Source organism: Molothrus ater, chromosome 1 (assembly GCF_012460135.2).
Source record: "Molothrus ater isolate BHLD 08-10-18 breed brown headed cowbird chromosome 1, BPBGC_Mater_1.1, whole genome shotgun sequence".
NCBI lineage: Eukaryota > Metazoa > Chordata > Aves > Passeriformes > Icteridae > Molothrus > Molothrus ater.
In genome coordinates this window covers 91,169,103-91,194,331 of record NC_050478.2, presented here as the reverse complement: position 1 = coordinate 91,194,331, position 25,229 = coordinate 91,169,103, and the positions used below count along the sequence as shown (strand labels likewise).

Genomic DNA, 25,229 nt, shown 5'->3' with positions numbered 1-25,229 from the left:
TAAATAAACAAGAAAATTTTACGATATGAACCATGTTTCAGCCCCATGTTTCTCCTTTCTGGAAAAATACATGAGAAGTTACCTTCTATTTCTTCTGACTCAGAGAGGTTCTGCTACATTAGAGAATTAAATTGGATACTAACTGGAGTGATATTGCTGAGCAGAGACAAGCAATAAGGAGATTTTAAAAATAAATATTCCTCTTTCTCTCCCCTGTGTATCATTTGCATTCAAAAAAACTTTTTTCATTTCTGCATGTATATTAAATTGAGCCATTCTTTTCTGTTTTCTTAAGACTGAAATTTTGTAGCACATTGTACGAAGAACTGTAACTTTAATCCAGTTGGAAACCAAAGTCAGAAGAAGATAAGCTGAAGATACATGACACTAAAGTACTAATGCATTTCTTAGTTTTATGTGTTGAAATTTCATACTACTGGATTTTTTTTCAAAAATAACTTTTTAGAGTCTTTGAAGTGGAAAAAATTGCTCACTTATTAAATTTTTGCTGCCTCAGATGGTCACAAATATCATTCCTGTGATCACTGGGATTATTATCTGAGGAAATAATGGGTTTGCAATCACAAATGGCCACCTTCTGCATGTACAAGTTCTGCTGATCTGGTTGTTCTGTCAAAATGCTTCAGCATCGCCTCGCTGTAAAGACACCATATAAGCTTTATTTATAATTTATATTTATTTATCATTCAGAATACCAAACTAGTTTCGCAAGTATTTGTGAAGGAAAATTTTAATTTTTTTTTTTTGCATTCTCTGTCCGTGGCATGCAGAAAATCATCAGCAATGCAGATCCAAAGAAGATTGTGAATCTGGCTATAATAGTTGGCATAAAGAGTCTGCACTCACCCACCTGTACTGGAGAAACTGTAGTGTTATGAAACCTTGAATGACTAAGATACTGTCAGCATTACAGGAAAATCGCTTTTCTCCCTGCTTTCAAGCCCACAAGCCACAAGAAGGCTGAAATTCACAATCTTAGTTGTGGCAGTCTTCATAATGGGAGCAACATCCTTCCCTTTGGATCTCCTTGAAGCACTTTCATTTCAAAAAAATAGACATACTATCTCACAGGCTAGCTGAAAGCTAACTTTTTGGAAAAGATCATCCCAAAATACCAATCATGTTTTCATTTAAATAAAGGTCTTCTGTAAATTCCATCTGAAAATCCCAAATGATTTCCAAATCTGTTAACTTAGCTGTCACTACATTCAGATCTACATATCTTACGTGACTTTGTAGAGTGAGCTAAACATGCTGACAAGAATACTTGAAAAGTTCAGTGTTATTGTCATTGGATGCTGCAAGAAGGTTCAAATGGCCAAAGACAAGTAATATTTTTCTGTTTGGGAAATTTATTATTCAGTGCAGTAAATGTGGTTACAAAGTGGTTACACAGTACACCTGTAGGAGGAAGCAGCAGTCCTGAAGGAGCTGTATGATGGCTTTGGTCTTAATTGTTGTAGGAAACCCTGCTTGAGTCTACCCATTAGTAAATGCTTCCTGAAGAAATGTCCTGATTTTACTGTTCTGGTTCCAAACAAAAATTAAACAAAACAAAACCAAAACAAACAAAAACAACAAAAAAAAAACCCCAAACAAACAAACCAAGAAAAAAAGGGGTGATCCTGGAAAATGTCAGAAATGCATATGAAGTGGCTCACATTCAAAATTAATAGTATCTAAAATTTAGTTGCATTTAGATTACCCATGAGCTCAGTAACAAAGGATAAACCTAAAAGTAAAGGTTGGAAATTCAAAACTAATAAAAGACAAGGCATACAATTTCAACTACTTAAGTGTATTTTGAAAAGGTGACATGTACTTGACACAATAGCCAACTGTGATTTCTAGGAATCATGCAAAGTTGACCCTGTCTCTTATATGCAGCAGCAAGCTGAAGTTCAAATCTTCTTCAGGGAGTGTGACAGAATGTTGCTAACAGTCTGCAACATAAAAAATAATGGATGTTTAAATGACACACTCTGGCAAAAGGGGAGGTACAGTAGCTCATATAACCTGTGGAGAAGAAAGTTACAGACTAAACTACTATTTATTCTTCTAATCTCTCTGCTTCCCACCTCTTTCCCCTAAAAACTGATAATGGCACTATCATCTACTCCATCAGTGATTTTCCCAAATTCATCATGAGAGACATGATTGTCCTCTGCTAAAGGCTTTGGAGAGCAACCACCCCTGTTAAAAAAACCAAACAAGTTGAAAATGGATAGAATCCATAATCACATTCCTCTTTGGAAAGTTCAAATTTTGATAAGCAAGGTAGTTAATAGCTCAGTTAACCCATTCCAGTTAATGTAATCAATTCACATCTGCTATGTGAATTAAATTCACTTTTTAAACAAAGTTAAATTCAGGGAAAGCAATAAAAAGTACTGTTGCTATTAGAGCATTTTCATACAATTTTCTATAACTACTAGATGATTAAACTTTACTTTGGAATTTGAGGATTATCCCTTGGTTCTCCAAGATTAAAGAAAATTCAGTAACTATATTAATATCTTTTTTCATATTGAAGAAAACCTTGCAGCAACATTTCCTGCAATGGCGTATGACTGTTATTTCACACTTTATTTACTCCAGAATCCTCAGAAGGACACCATATGGTGGTGATAATTTACTGTACTTGAGCGTCTCAGTTTGATTCACATACTTCCTCCACTGAGATTTCAATTGTTGGCTGAAGCTGGACTGCAGTTACCTGTGAAAAGTCTTTCTAGAAAAAAGATTTTCTTCTGGCTCTTGTACATATCTTTTCGAACCCTTCAATGCCTTTGTTAATTGCTCTTTCTCTTCTTTGATAGACTTCTATGTTCTGAGATTTTTCCTTGTAGTCTCTTTTCCTGAAACTTCTTAAATGAAAATAATTTCTTGTATGTCTCATATCAAGTTCTTTCTAAATAAGTTCTGCACATTATTTTATATTATTCCCAATGGGATTCTGAATAGGTCTTGTGCTGCATCTTGGTAGATTGTTTTAAGTAGCTTTTTGGAGTTTGCACTCATTCTTACAGCAGTGTAGTTTAAAAGGTGGTGTTATCTTTTAATTTCATTGGCTTCACATTTTCTTTTCCTGTAGAATCCTCCAGAATCACATTAATACAAGCTGTGTCATTTAAGAAAGTAAAGCCAATTGTATCCATGACTGGAAAATCATACAAAAATGTAAACAGTCTATCAGTACTGTCTGAGAGGAAGTCCTTAATTCAGTATGGAAACCAGAAGACACAATCTTCTACGTAAGAATTCCAGGTTGAGTATTACTTGAAGTGCTTTATGCTGAAAATTAAGGAACCAGTTTCAATCTGTGTCTTTGGGCCACTTGTTGGCAGCTTCAAGTGGGAAAAATTATGTCTGCATGTATGGACTGGTGGTCCTCTCCTTGGCCATATGTCCCAACTCCCTTTACTATTGCTAACCTTTTCTTTTTAAACTTATGGATTGCTAACCTTTTCTTTTTAACCTTATGGAATTCAAAGAACAGGTGGAATCAGACTTCTATATCCCCACAAGACCTAGTAACAAGCTGGTATGAAAAAATGTTTGGTACCTTCATAAGCACATACAATGCTTTGTTATATCCCTCTTAGGAAGGGGAGTAAACATGTACTATCATTATGGGTTACACATTTGACTTCAGTGGAATTGAATAATCTCCCTCAAAATAACTTCTATCTAGTTATGAGTTTTAAATACATTCCATGCCATTTCTTATGTGTTTTGAATTGGTTTGAAGAATAATGACAATTTAGCATTAAAAATTCAAAACCAAACTGTAACATTAATTGCCTGTAAAATTAATCTCCCTCCTTTAAACAAGAAAGAGACTTAGAAGCACAGGGAATAGTCCCACAGTCCATACAAGCAAACTCTGTGCTGGCAAGAAGAAGCTGTACTAGACTGGGAGTTAGGGAAAGATATTAATTTTGTTTAAATTATGTTCTCTATCTTTACATAACATTTCTGTTAAAGCTCTGCAGACATGTTTGACTATACATTTGTGGATCCTGCAATCTGAATAATTCTTTAAGTTTCCATCCATTTATTTATTTCAATGCCAGAAATATTTGGTGAATATTATCTAGGAGTGTGGGTGTTATTAGAGTATTTAGGAAACTGACCATTCATTACTGATTTGTGTGAATAAAGGTTTAAATAAGAATCCATTGACATGAAACTATATTTTCCTCCACATTACATGAACCCATCAAAGTAAGGGAAGTAACAGCTGCTACTGCTATTTGGGTCTAAAAACATATATTAGAGAAGGAAGGACAGGAATCCTCCCTCTTTCTCTCCCTGCCCTGATTCCCTATTGTTACCAGATAATGTGATACTCTTAAGTATGGTCATAAAGGAGAGAAGAAATGGACGAATATCGTGGTGCATCCCTTAGTTTTCAATCATTTCTCCAAACTGCTATTTAATAGATTCTAATAGATTAAGTCTCAACTTTATAAGGACTTTTTAATATTAGATTAACAACTTTAGTAGCACTGCAGGACTTCAGCTCAGCTCTTGCTTCTTTGCTGTAAGAGCTTGCCAATGACTGATGCAGCAAAGGTATTTTGCACATGATCCTAGCTCTGCAACCCTCTGGAATACACTTTTTTTTGTACCAGTTGCTCCATTAGTGGTTACACTTACATGGTTTTTCCATAAAACATGACTCTTATTATTACTGCTGAGAATTTATCTTCTGCAGTACATATTTCCTTCAATGGCTCACAAAGAAGTACATCTTTATCTGTTCCACTTTTGAAATAGAACCCAACAAATAGCTGAGACACATTAGAAATATCTGTACTTTTAGATACTCCCAACATGCTACACTGTTTTTAATATCTGTTTCTTCAACTCTTCACCAGCTCTTCAACTCTTCTCTCCATTTTACAACAGGATTTGCTGACAAATGGACTTTGTCACCCTATTGTTCTCCATGCATCACTTCAGCCATTTTCACTGGAGTAATAAGAAAAAGTGTCGCCCCAAAAATGTGGGCATTTTTCTATTTTCCTACTAAGTAAAAAAATTCAGAATTTTCTTCTAAACATTTATCATTATGTTTAGCTATGTAAAGTACTGGACAGACTATCACATGACCTTACACATCACTTGAGGCTTGTTTTCATGTTCTGGATGCTTAAATTTTAAATGTCTTCCTAATCTCAATGGCTTCATTTACTGTCAATAGCAAACATCTCAAGGCACAATATACCTTTAGAGAAAAGTTTACTATTAGCAACAGTATCTATAAATCTATATTTCAAATGGTCTTGGTAACTTGCTGGGTTTTTTGCCTTTTTTTTTGCTTCACTTTTTTTCAGATCTGCTTGGCTCATCATAGTTGTTATCCATAATGTGAGTGATGAAGAGCTCATACTAGTAGGAGGAGAAATGTCAGCTCTGTCATTTTCTTCGTGTTCACTTCTACTGGCATTATCAGCATTATCTTCAATCTGCAGTTGCTCTGCAGGAATCTTTTTAAGCCCCTTGTCCATTCAGTAGTTTAGTGAAAACTACATAATATAATCCATAAATCCACTTAACTGGACACATGTAAACAGTAATACATGGAATAAGCTGAAAGTGAGTGAATGAGTAAGGATACCGCTCTCAACTCCCCAGTGTTGGGAAGTAGCCCCTCTCCCCTCAGGACACTTCAGGAACCCTATGTGACTATCTGACATGTGGATTGGCTAAATGCACCAATGTCAATTGGTATACTAAATATTAGCAAAGCTTAATTTCTTCCTTATTTTTTAAGATAAAAATGAATATAAATGGAAACATGACAATTATCTTCCTGCACCCCAAGAGACAATCTCACACAACAACTGGTGTGCAGACACCCCATCTGGAGACCATAGCCCTACTCACTCTTTAGCTGGACACAGTTCAGAGTTTGCCAGCCCATATCTGGACTGCAGCATGGACTGAAGGCAATCTCTGGCCACTTGCAAAAACATGTGCACTTCAAGATATATACCTAGCAAAAAAAAGACGTATGCCTAAAGTGCCTACAGTACTACTACAGTACCTACACTCTTCTCCCAAACCGAAGATAACCAATTCCATCCAGTTTTTCCACTAAAAGCAATGCCAAGATAGAGCTCAAACTTCAGAGGAAAACCGTAAGATTGATTTGCAGTTTGGAAATAGACTGTAGAGCAAGAGACTAAATGAGCTCTAAGATGGATTAAGACAGAACTGGATCTTGATGATAGTCTGTACATGATAAATGACCTACTTAAGGAGATTTTCTAACTTCAATCTCCAATCTAGCAGACAAAAATACATAAAATATAGGGACTGGAAGTTAAAGATTAAATAAGACACATTTTTTTAATGTGTATCACTAACCACTAAGACAGTGACAAAGATGGTAGTGAATTTCCCAGCCTTCTGGTGTTCTTGAGCATAAACACATGTAAAACAACAGAATTATACACTTATTAATTATATTTTGTAGCATTTTCCCTTAGCAAAACAAGAAAAATCTACATTTTGATGAGATAAAAACCAAACTTTCCTATTTTGAACTTTTCACTGTTCAAAATATCCAGTCTATACTCCCATCCCTCATTTATCTGTACTTCATTTGTACTAATTTGGGACCCAACCAGGACAGCTGATCCAAACAGACTAAAAGGATATTCCCCACCATATGATGTCATAGTCAGCAACAGAACCTCAGGGGAAAATTGTTATATTATGCCACATAACACTGTATTAAGATCTGGAATGTAACAGGCTTTTTAAGGAAAAATAAAAATATTTTAATACCAAAAGGAAGTTCATCAGTTGGAATTCTTGCAAAATAGAGGGCACAATGCTTTAGTCAGAAAGCACTGCATGAAAACCCTGTGATGGACACTGACAGAATCTTAGCCTTAATAAACAAAATCCTTTTTGAAAGTTCTTTCTGTCTTGGAGACAGGTAAGAACTTTTATTTTTTTGGTGCAGACATATTCTTAAGATCTGCAATCTCAGGTCCCATAGAGTTCAGCATTTGCTTATCAAGTAATTCTATTTAGTTTTCTTCTTTTCACAGATAAATGTTTGCAGCTAAGCCTAGCTACAGCTGAGATTGCTTTTCTTTCCTTGCATCACTGACTGAAATTCAAACATATGCACTGTGTACATCTGAAAAGATGTGCAGTACTTTTCCCTCCCTGTCTTTCATTCTTATGTTAAGTTTTACAGGAAAGAGGTCTTTCATTCTAATAATTGAAAACTAATGTGCATTCAGTTCTTGGCTACAGTTTTATTTTAAATTGGCATAGAATTTCTGTCACAGATTCAAAGGATCTGGGAGCCTTGCTTAAGGTTGCTTTTTAGTAAATGCAAATCACTTACTTCATCAAGAATTACACAGACTGCTTAATATTCATTCAGCAGAAGTGACGTTTCCATAAGAGAAATGAAAATTAATCAATTTATTTTCAATTAACCTTTTTTATTTCTTATGCAAATATGCTAAGCCTGTATTCAAAGCTCAGTATGTTCCATATTTCAAGCTACCTGATTACTTTCACCAAACTCTGATCAATAGCTGCCACAACACAGCAGTGCTCTTCTGTATTTTTCAGCAAGGGACTGTAGACATTTGAGGCAGGTGTCCTTTGACCCTGCTTTATTGCTCCTGTAGTCTCTCTTGTTCCCATCACCTTGCACCCTGTGCTCTTGACCCCCCCACCCATCATCTCAGCTACAGATCATCATCTCCCTCTCCTGTGGTTAACACCACACAAAATGAATTCCAAACACAGAGCAATTCCTGTGAGCAAAGGGAGCATTCTGGCCCTGAGGCATCAGTTATGCAGGCATGTCCTCAGTCATCTGAAAAATTGAAACTTTACATGGCTCACACCCTGTTAGTACAATAAATATTTAAGAGGACCAATTCTGAATCTAGTTGTCTGTTTTATCAAGACCATTCAGAATTAATCTTTACCTTTTCTTGAGTCAAAAATTTGCCTAAGGGTGTTGGTCAACAAAATACAGGAAACTTGCCAGAAGAAGAAAGTCTCAATCAGAGGTAAATTTAACAAAGTATTTTATATGGAAAGAATGAAAGAAGTTATGCAAAGCATTTTAAGGACACAAAATTTAAGTTAAACAAGGCAGTCAAGGTAGGGGTATTTCATTAGTTTTGTATTTGTAGAACTGCACAAATTATAACTTTAACAGAAGGGAAAAGCTCAAAACAGCTAGCTTCCAGTTTGTTGAGAACTTCTTGCTTTTTGCCTTTGCATTCATTCTGAAGTGCCCAGTATTCATATAAACACAAGCATCTGTGAAACCATTGGTGATGATATCCACCACAGAAAACTGCGTTTTTCATTTCACCATGATGGACAAACAAAGCAAATCTGGTCTGGGGGAAAACCTCAGGACCAGTTGCAGAAGACTGACAAGGGTAACATAGAGCAATTGTCTGTTCGACCAGTGAAAGAGCAAACATTTTTGCAGTCATTAGATTTGACAGAGGCAAAACACGAGATTTTTTTACAAGGCTGTAGGCAAATTGGTTTGCTAGTGCATCAGAACATCATACAACCTAAAATTAAACAAATAAAGCTAAAGCGAAGAATATTACTGGAAAACAAAATAAGAGCTAAAGGGTGCACTGCAGTGTACCATAATGAAAAGGTAAGTCTCATATTACCCTCCTCCTCTTCTCCAGGGAATATCATTTCAATGTGATGCCAATAGCCTGCAATCGGTGGTACTGTGAGGAATATAACTTTTCAGTAAAAACATATCAGAGCTGGGAACTTCGCAAGCAACACACTGCATGAGCATGGCAATTTGGATCCATTCTAGCCTAAGAGTCTCTGAACTCCTCTGTATTCTCACATGATCATCAGGACTGGATAGAAAACCATATAGTGAAAATCAAAATTTATATAATTTGTTGTATTTTGAAACAGTTTCCACCCTCTTATACCTTCAAGATAGTGATTTTAGTGCTGACATAAATTGAAGTTTTACAATTTTAGCGAAGACATCTTGAAAAGACAACTGGACAATTCTTGATAAAGCTGGGCAATGATGAAAATGACTTGAAGAAAATGAAAGGCTACACTTTTCATTGATAAAGATGATGCACCTGGATTCTGCACTCAGTATAAAATTAGTATCTCATCTACAAAATCAGACAGATGAAGGGTTTAGTAGAGCACACCTCTGCTACATGCAACCTCAAGAGGCAGAAGGATCACGGAAGGGAAATTTTCAAGCTAGAGACATGACAAGATTCAAAAGAGTTCAGCACAAAGCAAGGGAGGAAAGTGAGCCAAGTAAGGTCTATGAAAAAACATTCCTGCTTCCTTCTTGGTGACTGCAAACAAGCACTTTGTTGTGTCCATGCTTGAAGGCAAGAGGAACTACTGGGGTGTATGGCTCTACACTGAATAGGAAGGACATTTTTTTTATGGATGGATTCCTGCTTCTGTAGGAAGCCATGGTTTCAGCAATCACCATGCAAAGCACCATTCCTGATAACTGCAAAGCCAGAGCCTCTTGTTCCCCACATGCACACTTTGATGCATTTTTCTAAATGCTACTGTTTATTTACTTATTAGGAAAAGTAACTGCATCCTGAGTATGCAACTGAGATGACTTAACATATTACCCTAGTCCTTGACACCTGTTTGTCCTGTCTGGAAAGTTGCACTTGATCACAGAGCAGTATTAAAGAGACTTTGCTGTGCCTGTTAAGACCTGCTAATGCCATATATTGTCTGTCACGGTGAAGTTTTCATTTCTTTTAGCAACCCCTATATAGGCTGGGGATGTAAAACATGTGAGAACAAATCTCCATTATGTCTCTGCATGGCAAGCAAAGGTGCAGCAAAGGCACAGCAAAGGCGCTCCGGCTCATGCTGCATTACTAACTCTGCATATCTAAGGAATGACTAGAACAGTCTCTGCAGAAGGAAGACCAACATCTGCTCATTTCTTATCATCCAAACAGTGCCAGCTCAATGTCCATATACAGGCTGAACTTCAAAATAAGTTTTGTAAGAGACACGTTCTGTACAACACTGTCTAATTCTGTTCTGTACTCCTCCTCTCTTTAGTAGATGTGTAATTTGCAGAATGAAGTACAGGAATTCACCACCCACCTTCCTCCCTCAGAGCAGTGCAGAGCAAACATAAGCATTTCTTGTTATGTATCTGTTTAAGAGTACCTGGACATATTCCTCGTTTTCCACCTACACTCTATCCTTCTGGAATAGGTTATACTCCCATTTATTACAGTAGCAAAAGTACTTGGAGTTACTGCCAAAAAAGTTAGCAGATGTCTGCCACTCTGATGATTAGGTCCCCATCCAGGCAGTGGGCTGATGTGAGTTTGAATTCATTTCAGAGGATTCAAAGAGAAGGGAACAGAAAAGAGAATTTCCAGTTCCTTGGCACGTTCTTGAATGAGAAACTAAAGCAAAAATATCATCTGCAGAAATAGCGTTCTGAGAGAAAGCACTGACCTCCATTCAGCCTTTGAAGTAGAGACAATAGCACTCTGGAATCCCAAAATTTATCTAGGGATGCAAATTCTGCATGTGCGGAAGTTCATCCCTGTAGCCCCAGAGGAAGGCTTTAACTTCCTAGAAAAATGGCAGCATTTACAATACACAGAAATCTCTGTGCTGACTCTTGGTTACCTTTGCTATTTCATTGGTCTGTGTGCTGTCATCTCTGCCTCTGAGTTTGGAAATGCACCTCAAAATTATTTATCCACTACCCCATCAAGTGTGTCAGGAGGAAGAACAGTTAAACTCCACAGGTTTTGAAGCCTATATAGTTTTTACAGACCTAGGTTATGAACCTCTTGAAAGCTCCTTCACAGCAATTACAAAGAGCTCTGGAGAAGAAGCCAAGAGAGCCACTGCAACAGTTTTAGTGAATTTAACTCCTATTTAACATGTATGTCATTTAGCTTCTGACATTTACAAAAAGGGTTGATCTCAAGTTTGTTCTGACAGTATTGATTGCAGTCAAAGTTTAGAAATCTGTATGCTGGAAGTCCTCATGCATTCATTCAGCCACGTAATACTAATACAATGCACAAGTAGCTGTCTGAGCTAGACTAAAATGAGGTATTTGGCAAAAATTAAAACACTTTCAAGTGTATCTTCAGTATCATAACAGTATGATTATTATAATAAAATTTTCAATAATCAGAATCTGAGTAATTCTGTATTTTCTAACAAAGAGAAAAAAGAATCTATACTTCTTAAGTAAATTCTCCATAAGGTGTTGTAACACTGATTAGGGAAATCAAAAATTTTCACTTGCAGAAGGAACTTACAGTTCTGGTTGGTTGGATCTAAGAAAGAACAAGGAAAGGAGTTTCTTGCTAAGAATAGGGTGTGTATAAAATCCACAAGAATTTATCACTGAAAGGGACTGCCTGGTACAACCAAAGAGTTGATACACGGATTTAAAATATCCACACATGGGAAGTCTCTTCATATGCTGTAGGGGCTGTAAAACATTTTACAGAACTAAAATTTAAATCTGCAATAAAATATTTAAGGCAACAGCTATAATGATCCAAAGGAAGAGAGTTTAAAAGAGAGTATTTGAAACCATCCTCAAGGTCTTATGATCTGCATCAGCTGGAATCCGTTTAATTAAAATCCAGTAGTATCTGGAAACCTTACCACATGTAAAGCCTACCACACTTCATTTTCTGATTCCTTTTAACAAGATCATACAGAACAACCCTTGTGATGATCTGGGTTTCTTTTTTGTAATGGGAATTTCTTTATTCCCTATGTCATCTACAACTTTCACAAGTTTGTAAGTTGTTCTCCCTAAAGTAATGAATTAATACAATGGAAAAAATCCAACCCAGGGCTATTCCTTTAAAAAGAAAAAGTCACTATCAACTTCTTTATTCTAAAAGTACTGTTGTTTGCTGGAGCCTTCCCTCTGGCTGTGCTTCTGAACTGACTTAGAACTCCCTGCACTCATCCAATCTTCCCTGTTCTGCCCAGGTCCTACAGGGCACTGTATCAACCAAAATAAAATTCAGCCAAGCATTAAAATCCACTCTAATAGTTCTATGAAATCAATTAGTTTACCATCTCTGACATAATTTTCCTTCAATAAAACTATGTTGTGATTTATTTTTCCTTGCCTCTGCCTCTCTTTTTATTATCTCCATGCAGACTTTGCTTTTCACATGTCCCAAACAGATACGGCCGCCTGTGCAGCAGTCCATGGTCTTTGCCTTGTGAACCTCTGGGCACAAGGTCCAGGATAATGAGAAAACTCAGGAACCCTCTGAGAAACTTGAAGGTGCCTGCTACTGCCAGGCAAGGATGAGATAAGGAGAGCCATGGCCCCAAAATGCTCTAGCAAATTCTAATCAACATGACCAGGTGTCCTTGACCCAAGGTGCTTAGAGCCCTCTTGCAACCACCAATTACAGAGGGTAAAGAATCCTTTCAGCTGGTGCTCAGGAGAAGCCTCTTCAAGAGCCAAGCCTAGAATCCTAGGATAGACAAGCAGAGAAACTTGTGTAGAAGAGCACAAAAAAGAAGAACTGAGAAGTAGAAGAGAGAAAGAGGCAGATGACTGTGTTCAAATCATCATAAACACAAGTGTGGTATTGACACATAGGTTGCACAACAGCAGGAAAGATGAAAGAAAGACAGACAGACACACAGACTTTTCAGACACATTATAGTTTCAGTATCTCTGGACCGCAAGATGCAGTGGAGATTCAGGCTGCCCATGCCAAGTCAGTGATCTCTGGTACCAAGAGGAGAACTCCTGACTCACATAAAGGTCTACAAATCTGACAGATTCACTACCCTCCCAGTAGTGTAGTGAATCCTGAAGATGACTGAAATGTGTTTTCAAGCAAAGTATCTGGGTTCCCTAAACCTAACCTTAAATCATGCAAGACTACCAGGAATAAGTAACAAGAAATAGTAATGGGTGGCTCCTTGCTGTGGAGAGCAGAGGAACTCATTTGTGGACCTGACCTATGATCTAGGGAGGTTTGCTGCTTTCTGGGTACCTGGATCCAGGATAATATTTAGAGAGTGCCAAAGCTTTCCTGACACTTGCTATTACTCTCTGCTGCTCTTTCGTGTGAGCACCAATAATGCTGCCTGGAGAGTATCAAAAGTGACTTCAAGCTCTACAGGCATTGGCCAGGGTCATAGGGGCTCACATGGTGTTTTCCTTACTCCTGCTTGTGAGGGGAAAGGTGGTGGGGAGCAGGCAGCTGGCAATACATATCCACAACTGGTTGTGGTGCTGATTGTGGTGAGAGGGTTTTGATTTCTACGACTATGGAACCCTGTTCATGGGTCATCATTTGCTTGGGAGGGATGGGATCCCTCTCACTGAGTGAGACAAAGTTATCTTTGCCAGCAGAATGGCTGACCTGTTAAAGAGGCAGTTTAAACTAAGAACGACAGGGGAGCTAGTTATCAGAAGTGCTAAGAGACTGTGAAGGGCAGAGAGGGTTGATAAGTAAAGGGCCTGGAGTGACATGACCAAAAGAGATCACAAAATCAACAAAACAAAGCTTAAGCAGCCTTAGCAGGGTCACCTCCAAAATGTAAGCAAGGATGCGCCTACAAGGCACTATTATGGAGAAATCTTCCCATTGTTTTGGGAAATCAGCATGTGGGGCTGCCCTCTGTAGTGCCCATACACTAAATCATGCAGTATGGAGAATAAACATAGTGACTTAGACATCACTGAGCTGCTGTGGGGCTAACATTTTATGGGGCTCACAGATCAGGTGGCATGGATCGTGTAACTTGAGTGATGCAATGAGATACAGGCTCCTTTGGAAGGACGGGAGGAAAGTGAGGAGGTGGGGTTGCCCTATATGAGGCAGAACAGCTGGACTATTTGGAGCTTTTCCTAGGGATGGATAATGAGGCCAATGAGATCTTGTAGGCAAACAGTTACTGAGCACACCAAAGTAGGTGATAGTGTATTGCACCAATAACCAAACAATCACGGTGACTGGGAGAAGAGGCTGAAGACTGAAGGGAAGGAAATGTCAGGGAACTACAGGCCAGTCTACCCCACATCAGTCCTTGAGAAGGTGATGGAGCATATTGTCTACCTAGACTTCAGCAAGACTTCTGACATCATCCCAAAAGATTCTCATAGAGTTAATAGAGTATGAGCTGGACAAATGGACAGTGAGGTAAATTGAAAACTGGCCCAAAAGTCTGCACCCTGTGGCGTGAGGTCTAGGCAGAGCCCAGAAGGCAGAAATGTAGCAGTGTATCCCAGGGGTCAGTACTGGCTCCAGTCCTGTTCAACATCTTCATTAATGACTGGGACGATGGGGCAGAGGGTGTCCTCAGCAAGGTTGTCAGCTGATGACACAGAACTGGGATGAGTGACTGATACACAGTAGGGTCATACTGCCATGGGCTCTCAGGAGCCTCATGTTCAACAAGGGGAAGTGCAAAGTCCAGGGCTGGGGAGGAACAACAACCTGCAGCAATATATGCTGGATCTGCCCAATGAAAAGCACTTGGTGGAGATGGTCCTGGTAGACCCCAGGTTGAAGATGAGCCAACAATGGGCCCCTGTGACAATTAAAGCTAATAATATTCTGGGCTGTATTAAGGAGTGTTTCACAGCATGTCAGAAGAAGTAATCCTTCTCCTCTGCTTAGTACTGCTGAACTCATACATGGAGTGGCAGGTTCAGTTCTTGGCTTCTCAATACAAGAGACATGGGCACACTGGAGGGAGATCAGAGAAGGATCATGAAGGTGAAGAGGATGAAGAAAAGCTTCTTTCAATGATGCCCAGTGACAAGATCAAAGGGCATATACTGAAACCTGGGAAGTACCATCTGGACATCAGGAAATGCTTTGCAACAGCAAGGATCACCAACCACTCACACAAGTTTCCCAGGGAGGCTGTGCAGTCTTCATCTGCAAAGGTACTAAAAGGCTGCCTGTATATGGTCACTTCTATCTACTATTCACAATTCTCACCTAAAATGACCCCCTGATTGTAGCTGAATGTACACAGACCATTTCCTATGAAGAGGGACAAACCTGGGCTAAGGTTCTATCTCTCTGATTTATCCCCATTTCCCATATCATAGTCTTATGACCTTGCCATAATCTCATGGCTTCTAAATATTTACCAGGACCCAGAAGAATCATACTATATCTAGTACTTCAGTTTTCCTTTAATTAGTATAAGTCACTTTCAGAGACTGCCTTTCTGTGAAGATCTTAATGTATCAACTTGAATTATAGGAAAGCATAGTTATAAAACAGAAAAATAGAGGACTTAATCTTCTCTGCAAGGTCAAGAAAACTTGAAATAAATTGTTCCTTAGATTTTGCTACAGAAATCAGCCAGGAATTTGGAATGAGGCAATATGAAAGAAGATCTCAGGCACATGACACTTTGAAAAAAAGCAAGCATTAGGAAGAGATATTTTCAAGAGTTCTATAGTTAAACAATTACATTTATAATGTCTCAGTTTTCCTGCTCTCAATATCTTCTCTTCATGCTTTTCCCATATTTTCCTTTTACTGCCTTCTGTGTCTCTCTAATCTTCTGCCTTTCCTTTTTTCTGATCACAAATTTGAAGGTAGAGTACTCCTTCTAGGATGAAATTCCTGTGTATTATTCAGAGCTCCCAGATTAAACATTTATGTTATTTGGTATATTTGAGGCTTCCAAGTTCATTCATGGACAAAAAGTAATGTTTTTCTTACTGTCCTAAAACCTCTTGGCAATTGTGATGGAGAGTAGAAAGCTCTGCTCCTCTTTTTGATCCTCAAAAGCCAAACCTAAGAAGTCAAAAAGCATAATCACACTTTGAAATCTGCATACGTACAGTCATTGAAAACTGGTGTCTCAGGTTTGTTTTCTGGCTGAAATTTGAAAGGCCAACAGTTATGTCATTTATTTTCCCCAAGTCCTCTTAGCCACACAAAAACTCTCTCATTGCCTCCGCTTATCCAGTGAATTCTTATCAGAACTGACCACTAACTCAGATGCAAGTTTGCAGACTGCACAGTGACAAAGCAAGGCTGCAATAAATAAAACTCTAGATTAATAATACCTCTACCCTTCATTCTCTACAGCAACAGACATATACTATGTTGAGAAGACAGAGTTCCTAAATTCATTAAATTTAGGTAAGATGGACCCTGACAGTCTGCTGATTTTCACAGAAGTTGAATTGTCAGTGTACAAAATGCAATATAATCTAAAGAAATCCTTAGTGTTCATCATGTCCCTCAGAAAAAAATACCTTTTTGTCCACTTACAAGGTTTGTTTTTCTTAAGTTTTTGTCACTGACATATTTTGAAGTTATTGAACTCAATGAAGACTGTGACAGAGTCACAGGAGAGAATATTTAATCTTGATATCCTTAATGTATTTCATTATCATACTGCACACTTCTCATTTCTTGTGCTTTTTTGAAATGCCACCTACATTTAAAAAATTACATTACAAGTTCTCAATATTTCCATGAAGAAGCAGAGAAATCACATAAAGATATGTCTATTAAGAAGTAGGGAAAAACAAAGATTCACTTGAGATGAACAGAATTTAACTTATTTTAAAAACAATCCCAGACAAGGTATTCAGTGGGAGGAAAATGTATATATATCTTTTTAAATGTAGAAACATCATGAATATTCTATGAAATGCTAAGTTAATATGCAGTTTCAATGAATTTCAGCATGACATGATTGCAAAAAGAAGTAATTGAAGCCAGTCTATATCACAAAATAAGGAAGCCCTCTTAGTGTACTATTGCAATCAAGTGCCAGCTTCCAATTTGAAACATATTATAAATAAAAAGGTGGATAAATAAAATGAAAAATATCCAGGAAATAACAGAAAAATACTGAAGCAAGGTATTACTAGAATTACTAATGAGCAAATAAAGCATTATCTGAAAACCACTAGGTGAGTATACATTTTTCTCTTTCCCAGTAATATTCTGTAGCCTTTACATTTCTTCAATACTGTTGACATCCAAAACTTTTGACTTAGTGATTGTTAAGTATGGCTTTATTCCCATGACTCTTCCCACTGAAGCATGAAGGACAACAAACCACAAGAATATTGCTTGGTTTGCCTAATTCAAAATACAATCCCAAACAGGTACAGCAGGCAGCAGTAAATTTTGAGGCACCAACCACTGACTAAGTTTCAATCAGCTGAAAGCTCATCTGTGAATCAGAAACAGGATATAATCAGGCTTTTTCTGAAAACTGTGTGTGTGCAACAGTGTTGTGGTTCAGTAATGTTATTCTCCAATTTAGTGCTCCCAGTGAAACCAGGAGGCTCTTGCTCACACCCTCTTCACCCTCCTCTGTGGTGGGATGGAGAGGAGAATAAGACGCACAAAAGGTGAAGATCATGGGATGAGAGATAAGAACAATTTACTGGAAACAGCAATGAGATAAGAGAAGGACCTGTGACAGCAGCAATACTAATGACAGAGGGCACAAGAAAGAAGTGAACAATTCATATGGAAACAACAATTCCTGACTGCTCCCTCCACCATGTTATGCAGAGGAAGGGACCCCTTCTCCCTGGAAGAGACTCCCTTCCCCCAAATCCCAGCAATGAGGCAAGGTGGTAGAGAATAACTTCTGGAACCTGGAGATGTTCCCTCCTGGATACTGCAAAAACTAACTCTTCCTGCCCAGAACAAGGACAAACAGCTATACCTCTTCAGGGTTATGAAACACTAAAGCTAGACTGGCTTTGAGCAGCAGGTTGGACAAGAGACCTCCCAAGATCTCTTCCAATCTAAATTACCCTACAGTTATATACCCCAGCAAACACTTTGAGATGAAAATCCTGAAATATTTTGTAACCTCATTTATAAATCTTTGCCCCAGAATTAACTTTTGAAACAGTCTTCTCCCAGAGGATGAAAACAGGGCAGCAATCCATAAAAATCTAGGACACAGAAGCACAGTAGGTATGAATTTGTCCTAGTTAAGTAACAGAACTGATGAAGTGTGTACATTATTCTTATACCAAGTCAACTTACACAATTGAAATATTAACCCAATGGAAAGGATATTTATGGAGACCTGAAGAATTCACAAAGGATGCTAACAGTGAGCTCACCTATTGGCAGTCATAAAATACAGGTCACTTGAAAAGCCATAATCCTTGAATCCAAGTAATGCCAAGAAAGGGAGTGTCAAGCCACAATAGCAGTACAAGATGTATAGATATTGCCCGTGTGTTCTAAGAACTGAAAGCACAGTGGCATAAAGTTCTCCATTCTCTCTACCAAACCTTAATCTCTCTTTGTGACCTGGAGAAGAAGATATAACATTTTTTAATAAGGAAGAGAAGTTTTTTTCACCAAGTAAAAGGAAATGTGTGATAACCCAAAGCCCGATGGAAAGAATTCCCAAAGGAAACAACTGAAATAGAAGCAAGAGATCCTCTGTGATCATGGCCTCCAGAGATATACTGGAGTGAGACAGATAAACTAAGTAATTGAGACAACTGCCTCATTATTACAAGGCAAAGTAAACCAAAAAGACAGCTTGATGATTTTAAGGGGCAGCTAATCCGCAGACAAGTTAGGTAAGTTTTAATTATTCAGGGGATAAGATCAAAGTACAAATTGCAGAGGGACAAGAGAGTAATCTAGCTAAGGAAAAAAAGTCATCAGCCCAAAAATCCCTGAACTTAGATGGCAGGTAAAGATTTGCAGTCAGGATTCCTGTTGACTAAACTACAGGGGTATGAAGTTCCTATGTCAGAACAAGCATCTAATTCCCCATGTGTTTAGGAGGAATGACCACTGAAGGAAATTTAGATAGATATCCAAACTGCTGTAGATTAAAAAAAGAGAAAGAGATCTGTCAAACTGATGTAGTTTAGGAGATGGGAGATGGAAAAATGAAAGAACTGCTCTGTCTCAATGTAAAGAGTAAAACCACCTGAGTTACTACACAGGCTCCTCCAAAGATCCCATTCATTAATTTCAGCTTATTTTATTTCGCATAAGAGTAAGAGAAGATATTCAGTTACTTCTGATCTAATGGCATGTAATGCATGTTCCTTATAGATAAGACCATTCATATCCCAAGCTCATTGGCATTTTACAACAGAGACAGTTTAGATCCTATTTGACTATTGTCACTTTCAAAAAAAGTTAAGAAGAATAATTTTGCCTGATGTTCCTTTAGAGGGAAAATTATAGTTTCAGCTGACCAGCACCTGAGGGTCGCTAACAGGCCTTGATGGTCCTTTCTCTGGGTGCTCTATCCAGCCTTTAGTCCTGTGTCTTCAGTGTCTGCCATAGACCTATCCAGCAGACACCAGACCCGACCCTGACTTGTGGATTGATTTTCCAGCTTGGCCTTGGATCTGCTTCACTGCCATGGACTTACTTGCCTGATGATCTGCACACTTGGCCAATCCTGGCCTCAATCCCTGTGTCTGCACTCCTGTCTTGCAGCAGGACTGGGCTCTGCCCAGCCATCCCATGATCTTCTGCTCTACTGCTCATGATTCCCATTCCTCACTGCTCCCAGTCAGCAATTTAATTAGTTCCTGCAGTTTTTCCTGTGCTTTCACTGTCTGTATGGGGAAGGGAAAAACTCCACATGGAGCTGAAAAAGGAAGAATCAAGCTCTAATCATTTTGAAGACACTGGACTCAACAGGCTATATAAAAATCACTGCAATTCAAGGAAGCTTTAACTGAATCTTGCACTACTTGAAAGCAGTGATGAATCAAGAAAATTGGGTTTGCAGACACAGAAGGTTGTTGCTTACCTTTCAAGAGAAATGGAGAGACTTTGAACTCAAGTGCAGCACTCTTGAAAACCCTTGAAAGATGCAGTTTTATGACTTCTTAAGTGACCATGACAGACACAAAGTCCCTCTGGCTGTCCCAGAGGAAGACCAAGTATCCCTGTGTTGTGTTTGTTTCATTTTATCCTAAAAAACCCTATACAACAAAAGTTCAACAATCTACCCTTTGTATTTGACTTTTTTTCACTTCTAATCTTTATCATTAAATGTTCCCAAGTGACCCAATGTTTTTTACAGATTTCTCTGATCTACTTCCCTCTTGAAAATGATATTAGACCTGATGTTCCAACTTCCACCTAATGATCACTACGTAAAGTTATAGTTTACTTTGTGTGCCTTAAGTGTCAATATTGCATTACATTGGGATGATGCAACAAGAGCTCTTTGCTTCCTTTCTACTTTTTACAGTAAATCAAGGAGTCTAAACGTCTTGCCCATTATTCAATTTGTGGTTCATTGTAGTGCTCGCCATATCTTTCTCTGGAGATCTGCTGCCTACATAGCCATTTTGCACTTTTTCACTTAAATATTGTTTTTATTAAAACCTTTATCAAGGTTTTGGCTGGGGTAGAGTTAGTTTTCTTCACAGTGTCCAGTATGGGGCTGTGTTTTGGTGTCAGAACCCAGGAAATTCCTCTGGCTGCCCTGAAGGACTCAAAATCCTGCCTGGGGGGCTCAGAGACCTTGGCACAGAGCCCACGACCCCTGTGCCTTTGATCTTGACCCATGGAAACAATTACCAACCTTTATATGAAGAATTACAAGCCAAGAAAGTTTAAGTAGAATGATAGTGAATTTATCACATGCTGAAAAATAGATTTTTGAGGTTTTTAGAATGGGGGCTCAGGGTCCTAAGATGGAAGAATTTGGGTGTGCCTTGTCCTTTTTCTTTCTTCTTCCTAGCCCCCATCTTCTGGGTGATGTTGGCACTTTTAGATTGGTTTAGAGTAGAAACTCACTGTCTAACATAGGTGATAGGTATTGGGAAGTTATGGTAAATAATGTACACATAGTTTTTAGTATAAAAAGATAACACTGCCCCAAGAATGGGCAGTGTGCCTCACCCCGACCTACCAGACAGACCTGTGGTGAGTCAGAGAAAAAATGTCATAGATAAGAAATAATAAACAACCTTGAGAACAACAAAAGAATCCTGACTCCTTCTTCAGCTGCCGGGCTGGGAAAAAGAAGCTTGTATGTATCTCAGAGTCACTCTGACCAGCAGAGATTCTGAGATTTTGGATTTGTGCTGAACACAGGGTTGATAATACAGAGATGGTTTTGTTATTCCTGAGTTGGGCTTGCACAGAGTGAAGGCCTTTCTGCTTTCCATACTGCATCGCTGGCAAGGGGCTGGGGTTGTATGGTGGGCTGGGAGGAGACACAGGTGGGACAGGTGATCCAAACTGACAGGAGGTATATTCCAGACCATATGATATCATACTCAGTAGATAAAGTGAGGGAAGAAGGAGGAAGGGGGGGACACTTGAAGTGATGGTGTTTATCTTCCTAAGCCACTGTTATGTGTGATGGAGCCCTGCTCTCCTGGATATGGCTGAACATTGTTCAAAACAATGAACTAATTCTTGTTTTGCTTTGCTGGTGCACATGGCTTTTGCTTTCCCTATGAGACCGTCTTTATCTCAACCCCCTGAGTTTTCTGGATTTTGCCCTTCAGATTCTGTCCCCAAACCTGCTCGCAGGGGAATGACCAAGTGGCTGTATGGTGCTTGGCTGCTTCCTGGAGTTAAGCCAGTATCAATATCATTCTGAAACTCAATCCTGTCCTCAGCAAAGTACTTGCAGCTTTTCCCAAGTAGGTATCAAATGGAATTTAATAAACCTTCTCTCTATCATACTATCTAGAGAAAACCTTATCTCTTTCTAGAGAATACCATTTGACAGAATCTCATCCTTCTTGTTTGACAGTATACCACTGATAACTACTCTCTGAAATTATTTCCAAGACAGAGAAGGGTAAAGCACTTTTTGGTGACTTTTTGGTGACTTTTTGCTTCAGCATTTGTTTTAAAAACAAATATTCTACTGACCTGATGTCAATTAACATCTGCTGCAGAAATATTGGTTAGAGACTAGACTGCTCTTACAGTCTCTTCACCAAAATTAAGTTTCCCCTACTTTTCTTTAGGAGCATTTTCAACATTTTATAAGTCATGAAATATTGCACATCACCTATCACACCTCCTTGAGACTTGTTACCTTGTAACAGAGGGAAATCAGATTGCTTTACATGATTTATTCTTGACAAATCCATTTTCACAATTGTTTAGCATCTTTTTATCTCCTGTGTGATTCCAAACAGATTATTTGCTCAAGTGTCTTTCTAGGAATCAAATTTAACCTGACTGGCCTATAATTCCCAGGGCCTTTGTGTGTTTTCTGGAAAGACAGACACAAATGTTTCTTCCCTTCCTCTATAATTCATTTACTTTTTATCTTTTAATTCTCAAAGCTCATAAGGGAAGAGTCTAAGATTTCTTAAGTGTTCTATAGTGAATTAATTGTGCCAGACAATTTGAAAATACCTGATTCATCCAAGATGACTCTAACCTGTTCTTATCCCTCTTCCCCAGTTTTAATTAAGCTAGTCTTCAGAGCGCAGTCAGTCTTTTATAAAATCCATGCTGAGGAAGAAAAAACTTCCAACAATCAAACAATCAGGCATGTCTCTGTTAGTTTTACCTCTCTAATAATTAATGGGGCAAATCTTTTCCTTGTCTTGCTCTGATTCATTACATATATTTTCTTTCATTCAGTTGTTAAAACCATATAATGGCATTTAGTCCATACTTTATTGCAATTTCTATGACCAAAATGTTGCTCAGGGTGAAACTTGAAAGATCTGTGGGGTGCATGGTATGTGATCTTATTAGTTCTGGGGGCTTCAGACATTTTTGTCTCAGTAAGCTCCTCCAATATTTTCAGCCACAGACTTACCAGATTTTGTTCCTCAGTGCTCAGATTGATGCTTGTAATAAATCAGAGCACAAAAGGAACATGGTGAAATTTGATTTATTCTCCTTTTTAAGGGAACCAGAGTCAGAATACAAGCCTCCCTCAAAAACATATGTTTTTGCAAATCAAAGAGTATAAAGGAACCTTTGCACTGGGGGGCAATGATCTTGTGTGAGAAAAACAGACATGCAAAAGAATGGGTAACTTTCGTTACAGACACTCAAATAAACCCCAGAAGGGAATTAAGCTTTTTCAGTACAGCAAATCTGACCTACTAAGAGAAAGCCAAACAGGACTGAAACAGTGGGACTTTCTCTTTTTCCTGAATTGCTATTAATAATGGAACAAACTCCTTAGAAATCTGATATTAGTATCTCTCTGTGTGTTCTATAAATTATGCAAATCTTACCTCAGAGAACCTTTGTACATCCTGGGTTAAAGTTCCTACTCTTTTCCAATGATAATGTTTGAGTAACTTCAAAATTGCTGGATTCACTGCATTATCAGATGGCACTGTCCGGAAGAAATAAGGATATTTTTTCTTATCAGCCAGCTCTGGAGTTGTTGCTGCAAATGAAAGCTGGAAAAGAATCAAAGAACAAAAAAAATGAAAGTCACCATAGGTCATCTAGCAGTCAGTAAAAAATCTTCACTTTTCTCAGTGCAACAAGACACAATCTGTGCATTGCTGTCATGCAGAGAAATTTCATCTTCATACAGCTTGAACGTCCTACCAGTACCATTTACTTTTAAAGAGATTTTTGAAATATTTTAGCTCTATAAACCACCTGCTGAAAAATTAAACTAGGAAATCTTAAAAGTCAGTGATGTAAAATCCTCTGTTTAAAATAATGCATCTTGTATATTACACAGAGCAATAAGGCCTAAGGGAATAAATCTCTATGATGAATTCCCCGTCAATTTCTCTTCGTAAAAGTTGAGAATATCTCCAAGAGAATATTATTTTCTCAAAGTCTTATATATCTTAAATTACTGAGTAAATCTCCAGTAGTACTTCTTCCTGTCTTCATGTACCAAAACAGCTCGAGGTAACAGAAAAACAGAAAATCATTATGTTAGCCAAGGCTGAAACTCAGAAGTTTACTTGGGTCTCAGCTTCCTTCACTGAAGCAGGCCCCCTGTGGTTTGTGCTATAAAAGAGGATTCAATAGCTAAAACACTGAAATTTGTTCATGGTGAGAGAATGCTTATTACAAAAGAAAAGAGGAAACCTTTTAAAACATACAAAACCAAACAGAAAACTTCATTGAATTCTTCTGCCCAAGTTAAAGGCAGCATGTTTTTGTGAATGTTTCTCAGACAGCATTTTTAAGAGAATGCCTACACATTCACTTTTTGAAAACACTCCTATTCCAAAGATACTTCTGGTCATTCCCTCCGGTTCTTTTTAGGCTTCTAGGAATGTACTTCTCAAGCATTTTTTCAGCCAGGATTTTTGGTTGAGGTTTTTTAAAGTACTGTTTTAATGCAAATTGGTTTGACTGACACAAAATAAGCTCCCTGATACAATTATTTAAAGACTTTCAAAATCAATAGATAGTCAGAAAATGTAGGTGAATTCAAGACTGTATATCAACCATAGCTTTAAGTTTTCACTTTTTAAACCAAACTTTCAATATACTTCAGTTAGACAACCTTTTCTGAAATTCAGAGTAGACAAGTTAAATCTGAAAAACCAGTTCAACTCTTTTCTTCAAAAAGAAGAAAAAAAATTTTCTTTCTCATATTCTTATATTCTCTATTTCTTTCTTATAAAAAAATCTAGATTTAGCCTATCAGAAACAGGACTTATTCTCTGTCTGATCTTAGATTCAAAAAAATAGATTGCATTGTTATAATGGCCTGAATGTAGTTTGTTTTCCTAATTAAAAGAAATCAAAACAACTTAAAGTGTGCATAACCTGGACAGTTTACAGTGTACCATTCAAAATAGAAGATCCTTTCTCTTCACCAGTCAGGAGATAATGAATAATGTAATTGTCACATAATTCTGAGGTAAAACATTTTTAATGTAGCAACTGGACTTTCACTATATTTCATTAAAAAAGTGCAATATGAGGTGCTATGATATATTGTCATCTTGATTTTCCAAAACCATTCCCATAAGGAAAGAAGAATTGGCATCTGCCACGTAGACCTACTCAGCTTTTCTGTTTAGCCTGGTAGGGCTGAACATCATGCCCTCACTGCTCAATGAAGGTGGAAATAAGGACCTGTACTGCTGACTGAAAAAGAGAGAAAATTTGACATTAGAAGTCCAACATGAAGAGGAATACCTCTCAGCAGCCCAGCTGCTTGCAGCCTGCTCACTGCAAAGAACTTGCTTTTCAAGTTATTATGGGTTTGGATCAAACATAATT

The 25,229-nt window shown here is 38.0% G+C and overlaps 1 protein-coding gene across 2 annotated transcripts in view; it reads right to left on the bottom strand.

Moving 5' to 3' along the window:
* Nucleotides 1–25,229, bottom strand: part of GABBR2 (gamma-aminobutyric acid type B receptor subunit 2) — a 456,950-nt gene that overhangs the window by 249,961 nt on the left and 181,760 nt on the right. For both annotated transcript variants that reach the window (XM_036399440.2, XM_036399448.2), the window contains exon 4: nt 23,258–23,428. In XM_036399440.2, coding sequence (XP_036255333.1) covers nt 23,258–23,428 — 171 coding nt within the window. The remainder of the gene's footprint in view (nt 1–23,257; nt 23,429–25,229) is intronic.